Consider the following 13211-nt stretch of genomic DNA (forward strand, 5'->3'; position numbering starts at 1 on the left):
TGATATGTTGACCATTTGCTACGATGAATCGGTAGAGTTGGGAGGTACCCTCCGTTATCAACTAAAGGCTACAGCACACAGGGATGAGAACTGGTAGAATGACAGACGCTTGTGATGAGCGGTATCTCCACAGCTCGTTTCAAATGAGGGTTTTAAGCGTGGCAACACGAAACATTGGAAGGAAGTCCACCCTTTTTTTTTGTTAAGTATTGATATGTAACAATAAATGTACCCGAAACATCGGATGAAACTGCAAACATGAGACAAGCCTGTTTATTTCATGAATAATGATAATTCCAGGAAAGAGTTGCCACACCATCACTTATGGAAGCACCTCTGAAAGAATTAGTTGCTGCATTTTCTTTTAACATGCACAGAACTAAATTGAGCCGCGGAGCGATCGTATTTTCAGCCAAAATGAACGTTTCACCCAAATGAACATAGGATAACTATTTCAAGAGGCATGACAATCCGTGTTCCGCTTTTCCTTGTTTTCAAACCAAAGGCAGGGTACATGATTGCAATAGAAAATTTTAATCAAATAGCCGCACATGATTTTTGAAGCAGAGAGGGTTTTGGTATGAATCAGTATCAGCTAGCTATCCACATGATGCATAAAAATTGCAGCCAGCCATTTAAGAAGCTCATTTGGTAGTGCTTTTATTTTTTGCTTTTGTTTTCAAAGATCCAAGAGGAAAACTGAACTAGACTGAATATGCATGATCAAACTTTTCTTTTTTTTAAAAGATTTGTGAAACGTTCAGAATTTTTGATAGCAAAGATTTAAAAAAAAAAAAAAAAAAACAAAAGTGAAACTAGAAGCAAGGAATAGCAGAAAATTTGTGGAAATGCCAAGTTAGAATTGATACATTGATTTAATGTCCCTAAAACTTAGTTCATGTATGATCAAACTCTTCGATTTTTAAAACATTTGTGAAACCTTTAGAATTTGTGATAGCAAATATTTATTTATTTATTTTAAAAACAAGTGAAACGAAAAGCAAGGAATAGCAGAAAATTTGTGGAAATGCCAAGTTAAAATTGATACATTGATTTTATGTCTCCAAAACTGAGTCAAAAGCATATTCATATATAGTCAAAAGCATGATCTTGATTTTACAAATAATTATGAAGTTACAATCATGAAACAATAAAATCAGTGCTTGGCTGGTAGAAATGATATCTTAGCCATTGCATGGTCAAGCATCCAATACTTTGGTGATTTTAGAACTTTTGCCTCCAACATGGTATCAGAAACCCAATAAAGATATTGATGTCTCATAAGCCAGAATTCGAAAACCTCAGTTGCATGTCATTTAACATGTGTACTTACACTTGAATGTCATGGAGTCATTTTAACTCCTGTTACCTCCAGGAAGGCCACATTCATATTAGGGGCTGTAGCCAAAGAGAAACATTAATCCAGCATAAATACCAATGAAGTAACAAATCATCTCACAAGCACAATGTCTCATTGTGGAATGTATACTGGACAGTGGATACCTTGATAGGAACCAGCTCGGCTATCAGCAGCTCCTAATCAGATGATTGTATTGGCTAGAATTGAACCTTATAATTTTGATGAGATAATATCTTCACCAACAATGAAAGCAATAACTTAGAGAACCAGATCTACTTCAAGTATTTGCTTTCTCTCAACTGATCAGAATGAAATACGAAGTCCACAATCAAACAATTAAGACATCCATATCTGAAACTGATGCCCACAAAAGCTCTGCATATGTTAAGAATATAACATGCTAAAAGTCAACTATAAGAACTTGTCTCTGCCAAGACGCTGCAAATGGTAATTGATGGTCCTCGCTGGATTTTTCGGCTTTCCTCTCTGCAATAAGGATCAAAGAATTATGAATGACAGAGAAGTAAGCTTGTTCAAATAAAAAATTCATTCTGATGGAAAAAAAAAAGCCAAATAAAAGTGATTCGATAGCAAAGCTAGGCACAATAATTGCTGGCAAAAAGAAGAAAGATAAACCTGAGCTTCAGCACAAGCAAGCAAGAGATCTTTCTGCCGGACACATTTATCATCATTGTTCTTGTTCAGAGATAAGCAACCAAGGAATGACAGCATCTCCTTCATGCAAGGCTTCCCAACAACTCCAAACTTTTTGGAGTTTATGTACAAACCATCAGCCTTCCGGCCCATGCTGCTGGTTTTACCTACTCGATACAGAATAAGAAAGCCTTAGCGCATTTAATTAATTCAGAAGAAAACAGCAGACATTTCAAGTAGCAAAAAAGACCCTAAATTCTCAAATACTGCATGAATCTCTTGTTTTCAAAGGATTCTTGAACAATTCCAAGCATATGCATTGAGAAGAAGCACATCCAAAGAGTATCTATCCAGTCAAATCACAAACTTGGCTCAGTCTATGTAGAATCATCTGTTGACTTGTATGCATATATTACAAAATTTCCTATGCTGATTCTTCTCATACACTTACAACAAACAATAACAACCCACAGTAGTCTTGTTTGATAATACATTCAAAACCAAAAGTTATCAAAAGTTTGAACGGAAGCGGGACAACATAAACTCAAACATCCCAACTATATGCACAAAGAGTAAATGAGTCATATTTTTTTCTCATCTATTCAACTTTCATGAACTTGCAGTCCAATGTGCAAAGAATTATAGAGATAACAAGCTTCAATCGTAAAGCAGAGTTGGACTATGGAATGGAAAGAGAATGAGTGACTCCAATTCCAACCATTCCGCTAGGAGTCCCATTTCCATTCTACTTATATGGGAGAATGAGAATGCCCCGATCCCTACTCTTTCTTGGTATTCAAAGCCCGTTTTGATTCTGATTCTAATTGCTAATCAAACGCATTGGGAGATATGGCCAATCTAATTCTCATTCCAATCCATTCTGATTTCAATTCCCATTGCAAAGCAAATGCACCATTGTATATCAATTAGGCATTTTAAGTACAAAAGAAACTGAGGCACAAGGATTAGTCAGTTTATTCCAGTAATACTAACAGATAAATAAATGTAATTTAACTTGTTCCTATAAAGAGGAAAACATCAAGCTTGCAATGCTTGTTTTTTCTTTTCATTGTCCCTTTTCCTTGTTCTCTTTATTGGCTTAGCCTTTTCTTCATCATATATACTGGTTATTGATGCGTCTAATAAATATGAACCATATATAAAAAATCCCCTCTTACTAGAACTAAAAATCAATGATAAAATTTATTTTTTTGTTATTTTCTTTGGGCACTTTTTCATTATTACATTTTTTTTTTTTCATCTCTCCATTTCTTTTTTATTTTTCGTCGGTCATTTGCTATGATTCATTATGAAGGACCCCCTAGACAAAGGACTAGGGCATTGCCTATTTGTCAAGTTGCACCTGCAATAAATCGTTCTCTCTGGTTATCAATTCTCTTATTTCGATTTAACAGATAATTTTTACTATGGTCAACTCATAAATCTGAACAAGAATTCTGACAACAAAACACGACCAGCAAAATACTGAAATATCCGAACTCCAAATACTATATAAGCTACGATTTCCAGCTATTTTCCATAAAGAGGGAAACCGTGAAAGATCTACATAGCCGATACATGTTAAAATCCGAACACAAAAAAAACTAAGAGTATCATCACCGTGGACTAAACGATATCACCAGTTAAAAAATCGATAGTTCCTTTAAGAATAATAAAAGATTCATAAAGCCATCATAAGCCATTTCCGGTGTGAGAGAAGGACGGGAGGATTAACGTTTTGGTTGGGCAGGCAGATAAATGAGGGCTAGGGTTTCTGTATGAAGGAAAGGTGGGACGATCATACTCGATTGCGGAGAGGAAAGGAGATCGTAGGCGGCGGCCGAGGGTTGAAGGCGCCGTCGTGATCTGGATGGCGAAAAGGGCTCCTCGCCACAGCAGCACTAGAGAATGGGTTGGAGCGACAGCCACCAGCGCAAGAGGGGGGCGAGCGTGTTTGGATCATGATCCAAAATAACGGCCCTTAATAATGATCTTTAATAATTATAAAAATCCTCCGATATAAATTATATTTATTCTAATAATTTTAATAATTTTTATTTTTATTTAATTAAAAATAAATAACTCCTAACTTGAGGTTCAAGTAAAAGTAGCTATCCATTTGAAACATAAATTAAAATAATTATTCATTTTTAGCTGAAATGACGTTATACTTTATATCTTTTAAAATATTATTATAATATTATATTATCATAGTATAATATTTTTTTACAATAAAATAGTATTATATTATATTATTATAGTATTATTTTATAATAATATAGTATTATTTTATTATATTATACTAGTACAGTATTTCTTTATAATAATGTAGTATTATATTATATTAGTATAGTATTTTTTTATAATAACCAGTATTGCTTTATTATATTATACTAGTATAATATTTTTTACAATAAGATAGTATTACATTATCATCGTGTAGTATTTTTTATTGTAGTATTATTTTACTATAGTATTACTTTACAACAATGCAATGTTGCTTTATAATAGTACCATATAATTTTATAATAGTATAGTATTATTTTATAATAGTATTGTTTTATAATTACGAAGATAATTGAATTATTTTATCCATATTTGGATAGTTACTTTTAAGTTATGTTTCAAATGGATAGCTACTTTTACTTGAAACTCAAGTGATAGCTACTTTTAAGTTTAAACTTAAATAGATAGTTTTTTTTAGTTATCCTATTTTAATTAATAATAAAATATTAGTCAAATTTGATGATTATAAGCAGGAAAATTTTAGATCTTTTCTTGGGATTTATTTGATCTCTTGGGATGATATTTGTGGACAAAAAAGGAGGATGATTTGAGTCTATTTGATTTGATAATTCACCGTTCTATTCTTTTTAAAGTAGTTGCAATACTAATTCTTAATTTTGATTTATTATGGGTAAAAGTCATCAAGGTGAAATTTAAGTATCATGGAAGTTGGGAGTCCTATCATTTTTGCCATGTTGGGTCGAGCTAGGCTCCATTTCACTCGAAATTAAATAAGCCTGATCCGACCAAACTTGCTCCTTAAATATGTTATCATAAATCTTAAGTCTTAAATACTATATACATGAGTTCTAATAATTTCTTTCAAGAGACAATCTAGCCTTTGAGTTTGCCTTAAAACATCAGATCATCCATTCTATCCTAATCTTTAAACATCAACCTATCAACCATTCTCAGCTAGCCTTTGTGGCTATAGGATTTGATTGGAAATGTTAAAACTGTCCAAACTAATACCATGTCCTGTTAGATTGGTTGGACACGTGGTTTGGACTGAAAGTCGACCCTTTTGTTTGTTTGGCATAAGAAAATCAGAAAAAGATCTTGCATTTCAAGCACATGCTTATGCTAACTCTTTCTTCTCATATTTTTTCATTACACCATTGTCATGCCCTGAACCCAACACTTGGGTCGGCCATGTGATAAGGCTGCATGAATCTTAAGAGAAGCTGTAGAAATCATGCAAAGTCTATAAATCATACCATTGCTCAAACTTCAGATTAGACCCATCCGAAACTATATATCTACAACTCTGAAAAAGAAAAGAAAGATTATGAGCTTTACAGTCCAGTAAGAATCTCCTACACTCATACAAGTATGAATATAAAATATCTTTTAACAAATATATATAATAATAGAAAAATAATAAGATTCATACATCATTAATTTGATAGTTGAATAATATCATCATATATAATATTATTACATATATCAAATATCATAAATCAACAATTCTGTTCCACAATAATTTAATTAGATTACTTATCATTGACTAATTAATATAATTCTGATCCAAACAATATTTTTATTCTAGTGTTGGACCAGAGTTGCTCATGCTCCAGCCCATGATAGACCAAATACATACTATGTTTCTATCCATGTTCGGCAACCACATCTCAGCCTGTAGTTGACATCATCAATGCCATATTTCACACGTACCAGCTAGTTTGGATACCCTTCAATTAAACATGGTTCACTATCTTAATTTGATTTGGGTACTAGATTAGTCACAACCATATTCTATCTTATGGCAAGCTAAAACATCTCAGTTCTCCATTGATACACCATATTTCACACATAACGACTAATCTACATGCTCTCCTTTCCCATATTTATATTTATCTTTTCAATATTTGACTAATTATAATCATGCTCCAGCCATGGTTGACCAAATACAATGCTGATCCTAGTCTGAGGCGGACACAATACACATACATCATATTTCTTGCATAGTCAAATAGTCTAAGCACCGTCCATGCCCTATCCATATTGTTAAAGTCATAATCTAATTTTTGATACTAGATTAGTTATAGTGATACTCCTGCTGTGGCAGACCAAACAATGCCATACCCTAGTTTGAGATTGACCTAGCATATATACCATATTTCTTGTATAACTGGCTAACCTAGATACCATCCATCCCATCAATTATATTAAATCATATTTTTTTTATTCTGCAATCATTAAGTATCAATTAATTATAATTCAAGCAACATCAATTTAATAATTTATAATACATATACTGATAGATATAAAATATATATTAATTATGCAGATTTAATTTTTCATAAATATATAGATGATCATATTGAAGAGTCTTTATCTCTATTAGTGATTGACTCAAATATAGTAATCGATAAATTTTTCAATCTATAAATTTGGGGCAAAGTTTGGACTTAAATACCAACTTGCCTTAGTAATTGCTCACCTACAGAGCTAATCTTCACCATCAAGCCAATTATAACATTAAGAATTTCTGATGAAAAATTACAAAAAAATTATGATAGATGATTGCATAATGTTAGCCCAGGATCGCAAATCTCATAATCTAGTCTAAGATACCTTTTATCAAACCTATCATGTATCTGGACCCTTCATTGATCCATAAAATCTCTAGAGAGAGAAATCTATGAAGAAAAAAAATTATAGAGAGAGAAAGTAGAGAGAGAAGGTGGAGAGAGGAGCGAGGGAAGAGAGATTTTTTTTTTCTTTTTTTTTTCCTTCTTTATGAAGATAGGGCACTCGAACACCTCCCCCCCTCTCTTTATCCGACCATGGCTGAGGAACTCAGCCTAGTGGCCAATGGCAGGGCTCGACATCGATCAGGAGATGATGTTGGCGATAGCCATAGTCGCTGGTGGTCAGTAAAACAAGAAAAAAAAGGCTTGGAAGAGGAAAGCCCTATTCTTGTCCAAAATCGATGATTCGTCAGCTCAAATTGACCACAATATATCCAAAAAGAAGAGCAATAAATCCTTAATTATCTTACCTAGGTTTGGTGAGGCTAAATAAGGGGGAGCCAATGATCTCTTCGGCGAAATCCCAAAGAAAGGACTCAACGAAAAAACTTAAAACAGCAGTGATGAGATGTTTTCCACGGTGGAGTTCTCAAAGATAATAAACCTATTTATAGGCCAAAATTTAAGGATGTTTCGGCAAGCTTGAATCCCTTTCTCCAATAATGTGGAGAAGAGAGACTGTGATCAGGAGTCTTCCATTCCTTGCCTCACGGGCACATATGCGTGAGCTTTTTTTCTTTTTTCGATCATGCTTTGAGATTCATACAAAAGAATTTTTATTTTTATTTTTGGGTGATCAAAGGACTAGGTTATTATACCATTATCCAATAGACTTATAATATGTAGTTTGCTACCTTTCATGCCACCTCTAGTTCCTTTTTTGCAACATCATCGATATCTTATCCCTACATAGATTTGGTGTTCATGCAGTTGACTGTTCGATATTAAGGTGGAATTGGTGATCCAAATGGGACCATTAAGATGATCTTAGATCATTGATGATTCTTATACCAAGATAATATGATCCTAATAATCTAAGATTATCATGTTTGATATACTTTGTTCAGTGATTAAAATCACTCAATATCTACAAGTAACCATTTTATCTTCCATAAAAATTCAAGATCATCATCCATATATTACCATATATTCCATAAAGTATATTATTAATCATATAAATATTATCCTAAAAAATATATCAATTATTGTTATAAAATTAATATTTTTATTTATGCTTATAATATATCATTATTTTAATACTAATATTTATTTATTAAGCAATTAAGAAAATAGAAGTAATATATTAATTTCATAATATGAATATAAAGTGCAATAATATATTTTTATTATAATTAAAAATATAACTGAATAATATAAAATAATATAATTAATATAATATATATATATATATCAATTCTAAATCCTCATTCTCTCTCTCTCTACATTCACTAAGGATTCTTGAGGCCTCTCTTTGGTGATAATTTTAAGTTACAGAAAAATTGAAATAGTAGAGAATTCCGAAAACTGATGGCAAATCCTCTTGGAGCATTCAATATCGAAGGCATGCAGATGCTGGCGCTGCTCCGCTCCGAACAGGCGATCCTGGAAGAGAGGCAGAGGGCAAAGTAGGCATAGGCAGCTGTCGAAGTTTCATATAAAAAGGCCTGGTCCTCGAGCAGGTGAGGCATTTCTGAGTCAAATGGGAATCTCTTTCCATTCGTTCCAGTCCAAACAAGAAAAGCAGCTTGTTTCCTTCCACAGATGCCCAGGACGTTTCTCTCTCTAACCGGGATGTGCTGGTGTTGGTTGGGCAGCATTTGGTGGGCTCTCTTGTCAATTTGTTAGATCCCCACCCCCATGTTTTAGCTGTGTGAAGTTCTTTTCCACGTTAGTTGCTCCCTCTGCACTCCGCAAGTATTAACGATGAGCTTGATCTTGTCTTGGCCATATAGTTGTATTTACTATGTCCATCAAGAGAAATGATATGTATTGGTGTAGTCATATCTGATCTTTTTGTCAAGATTCAAATCTAATGAGATTGATTTGCTATTGATATTTTGTCTCCAAAATTTAGTGAGTGAGCTGGAAACCTATCCTCAAAGGTAGATTTTTATCATTGGATTAGATGATGATTTGAAGAGTGGGGATGATTTGGAATCACTACCATATAAGATCACTATGGTACAAGAAATGAGATAATCTGTTCTCTCTGGCCAAGTCCAAAAAAAAAAATGAAAAGAAAGAAAAGAATGAAAGAGGAACTGAACTTTGTATTTGGTAACTCTTCTGTAGTCTTCTTTAACTTTGAATATAATTTATGGATTCGATTGAAATAGTTTCTTGGACTCAAAAAATGTTAACAAAAATGGCTGATGCAATAGCAAATTCTGCAGCTACCATTATTATAACTAATAGAGCAAATAATTGATCCATCATATCATCCAAAGAAATAAAAAATATCAAAAAATTTAATTTGACAGCTAATAACATCGATTCAATTGGCATTGATGTTGAAAATTATGTCTCAAAATCAATCGTCAGCTTATTGACATTGTACTTATTATTGTAATTGTATATAAATTATTAAATTAATAAATATTATTTGATTTTTTATCACTATGACATCTCATTTTGAACTTCTGTTATGTGATAAAATCCTTAGACTATTTGATTCGATATAGGAGGATATATCATTTAGTCCTTAAATGAGTTCGCACAAATGATATGCTATTACTAAGAGATAGACATATCAAGTGTAGATCATTGGTGCCATATAGGTTAGTTTCTTTAACAAGGAGCGTGAAGATGCTGGTATGGCATGCAGATGAAATATAAAGTATATTTCACTGAACGTGATCAACTCCGGAGCACTCTGCTGTCAAGATCATTTGAAAGATATAGGTATAAGTTCCCTCTGATCTAAGATCATCACGATGACTTGCAAGCAATTCACTATGCTTTGATGCCAGACTATCTAAATTTTAATTCAGTAATGAAATATTTTTGGCATAGTCAAGTGCTTGTGAAGTCGGTGTGTGAGTTAAGATGGAATTGACCCCTCTGAATAAGTAGGAGTTAATATATCAGTATGTTTCAATTCAGTAAAATCTTGACCGAGGTAATCCATGTGATGATTTTGAAAATTAAAATATAACATGGATGACCATATCAGGGTTGGCAGTTAAATCCTAGTCATCTTAAGTATTGGGTCAAAAAATAAATTATACGGTAACTATATTCAAATAAGTTTTTGAGTGTTGCTTAGCATACATTTGGCCTATCCAGACGTCGGGTACCATTACTAGATGGTTACTCCAATTGGTATAGAAATCATTTCTATGCTACCGATTTAAGTTCGAACTTATGGGTCACGCACATTAGAAGTTCCTCTCGATCACATGGCTAATATGAAGAGTCCAGTCAATGGAACTCTGGTGAAAATCTCACTTAACGGAGACTATGCTGAAGAGTCCCACTGGATGGGGACTTGCTGAAGAGTCCCACTGAACGGAAACTCTAGAAAGAGTCCACTAGACTTGACTCTATCTTTAATAAAGATTAATTAATGATTAGATCTCTAATTAACTCAATTTGATGGAGCATTAAAATCTGAATCAAGTTTGATTGAATTTGATTCAATAGGTCAAGTCTGATTAGGTTATGAGATGACCTAATCAGTAAAGAAAAAATAATCCTGATTTGATCGGATTTATGACTCAATTAATTTATTGATTTGATCAAATTTAATTGAGATTATAAGAGCCTAATAAGATTAGATTCATATTTTTTATTTGGATATAATTGAATTGGGTTTGAAAAAAATTCAGTTGGTTGAACCATAGAGTCCCAAATGAGTAGGACTCTATCCCTTACGCCATCTAAATTATCTCATGCCTTTTCTCATCATACAAAATCAGTTTGTATATGATAAAATCAAAAATAATCTTCTTTTGTCACCCATTAAGATAAAAATTGATTAGTTTTGATTTGAATTCAAATTAGTTTGAATTTCAACTTTAAACCTTATCCATATCCTTCCACATGTTGGCTGTTTTTGAAGGAGTCTATTGTGTACGAGAAAAAGAGTCTTCCTAACTGATTTTTATATCCAATTTTCTCTGGTAAATCCCTCTTTAAGTTTGATAAGGGTAAAAAAAGTTAGAGTCAAATTCAAATTCAAAAAAATTAAATTGCAACAAACTCCAGCCCTTATCCTATTTTATCTAGTTTGTGCGACAACCATAAAAAGGCCATAATTTTATGTGCCAAAAAAAAAAAAAGCTCTTCACTACGAGATACCAAAGAGAAAGAGGATCAAAAATACTTCTTTGGGATGTGAGGATTGGTGGGTTTCCTTCCTTCTTGGCGTGAACAAAAGAGGAGACCATTCTCTCTTGGGTGAGAGACCTAGAACTGTTCCAGATTTTTGGGTGAGGAAAAAATCAAAGAGAAGAGAGTCTTTATCTAAATTTTCTCCATCATTCAGTATGTTTCTCTGATCCATCTTCGATATCAAAAAATTTAAGGTGATCGAAGAAGGAGATTAAGTTAGATCTACCATCAGAAGCTGACTGCACGAACTAGCACTCCTACGGAGGGCTGATTGATCCGAGAAGCTTCGTGTGGACCATCTATAGAGACGGATTTGTGCGGCTGCTCGACATCAGCGAGAGTTCATACCATGCTTACCATAGTGAAGATCATCAATCCATGAAAAGATGATGAGTTCTGAACTCTACCGACATAATTAAATGTTAGATCAAATTCAGGACATCAATGTGCTCGATACAGTTTTCTATTTTATTTCAGATTTTATATGTAAATTTTTTATGTCATAGATCCTTAATATAGTTTAGATCTGATCTAAGGCATGTGTAGAAGATTAAAATGTTTAATCTTTTTTATTCTGCTGTAAAATTTAAAAAATACATGCTTTGAACAATCTATTTTTTTCTTCTATTGATATAATATAAATATTTCATCTATTAAGGAGGATTTTTACCCCCTAAGAAAGTGGCCTTGCCCATGATATTATCACTTCGATTGTTATCAATACTAGGTATAAAACTAGAGATGAGGGTTTCAACCCCATCTTGTACCCAATCTTTTTAAGACTACACATACCGTGTAGAATTAAAGCTTTTGATGACTAAATACCCAAGAGGTTCACATCATCCTTGACATTGGGTTCATCACACCATACCAAATGCCCCTTAAAAGTCTTTGGCGTGGAGAAGTTCTAATTATTCTAGAGGTTTCCAAAATGGTAATGCCAACAAGAAGAAGGAATCAAACTTCAATAAGAATAAAGCAATGCATTCTTATCTTCCCTCTTAGACTTTATGATTTTCTTGCATGGTTCAGTAAAAATGAGATCTAGAAAAGCTAGAGATATTCAAAAGAAAATCAATCAGTTGTGTATCAAGTGAGTTAAAAAACCTCCCCCAACCCCAACAAAACAAAGACATAGTATAAATATTATTAGATATGTGGAATAGAGAAAGATTGGAAGTCAAAGAAGTTTGGCAGATTCTAGCTATTGAGAATATTATCATAAATTAGCAATTGTTTATAGTTAAGTATTTAAAACTATATTACAATTACTTGTTTCATAATTCCTTTGCATCCATGATAGGGAATATTCTGGTTTTGAATCCATTAAGGTGCTCCTCTCATTTTCTCAAAGGAAAAAAATTGAGGATTAAAAAAGAAAGAAATTGATCAAGAGAAAGAAAGCATGATCGAAGGAATTCAATGATCTTAGCTCAACACATGATATTGAAATGAAAGGAATACCTAAGTACCAAATGAAAGTTAGAAAGTAAGCAATGTGTAAGAAATCATAGCTTTCAATCCAAGTCTTTATCATTGCACCAAGTAAATGCCTTTTACTTTATGTGTATATTTTCCTAACGAAAATTAGATAATTATTGGTGCATAGCTTTTATATACCTCCTCCCCCATAGGAAAAAAAAACTATAGCATTCTTCTTTTTGTGTATTAAAATTTCATCTATTTATCTTGGAAATTCTTGGTGTTTTAAGACTTTTAATTTTGAAAAGTTTATGCCCCAATCTAATCTAATATACCTAATACACACACACAAAAAAAAATGGTACCTCAGCATGTTTATCATGTGTACATCCATATTAATGATATTATTACATAGTCTTTACTTTGGATAATAATAATACAGGGCACTCTTAAATCAATTCTATTTTATTATATATTGTATCATCTAGTATATCTATTATAAATTATATATAACTAAAATAGAGGCATAACTGGTGTTGAGCTCTCTATTCATTATGTGGACTGTGGCACACATATTACTAATATTATTATGATGGTTCTTACTTCAAAAAATAATTAGACTA

General features: G+C 32.7%; 1 protein-coding gene across 1 annotated transcript; it reads right to left on the bottom strand.

Annotated features, from left to right (window-relative positions):
• Positions 1-1500: 1500 nt before the first annotated feature.
• Positions 1501-3970, bottom strand: LOC105045018 (uncharacterized). Its single transcript, XM_010923171.3, has 3 exons — positions 3819-3970; positions 1997-2181; positions 1501-1846 (listed from the first exon to the last, which is right to left on the bottom strand). Exons 2-3 carry the CDS (start codon positions 2165-2167, stop codon positions 1772-1774), a joined length of 246 nt encoding a protein of 81 aa, XP_010921473.1. The 5' UTR covers positions 2168-2181; positions 3819-3970; the 3' UTR covers positions 1501-1771.
• Positions 3971-13211: the final 9241 nt, after the last annotated feature.

Source organism: Elaeis guineensis, chromosome 5, assembly GCF_000442705.2.
Source record: "Elaeis guineensis isolate ETL-2024a chromosome 5, EG11, whole genome shotgun sequence".
In the NCBI taxonomy this organism is placed as follows: Eukaryota; Viridiplantae; Streptophyta; class Magnoliopsida; order Arecales; family Arecaceae; genus Elaeis; species Elaeis guineensis.

What these genes read in the sequence shown, in the direction of transcription:
- LOC105045018 (XM_010923171.3), bottom strand. Translation starts at nt 2,167, where the DNA reads ATGGGCCGGAAGGCTGATGGTTTGTACATAAACTCCAAAAAGTTTGGA. An exon ending in TTGCTTGTGCTGAAGCTCAG is followed by an intron (nt 1,847 to 1,996) that starts GTTTATCTTTCT and finishes TCCTTATTGCAG; the next exon opens with AGAGGAAAGCCGAAAAATCC.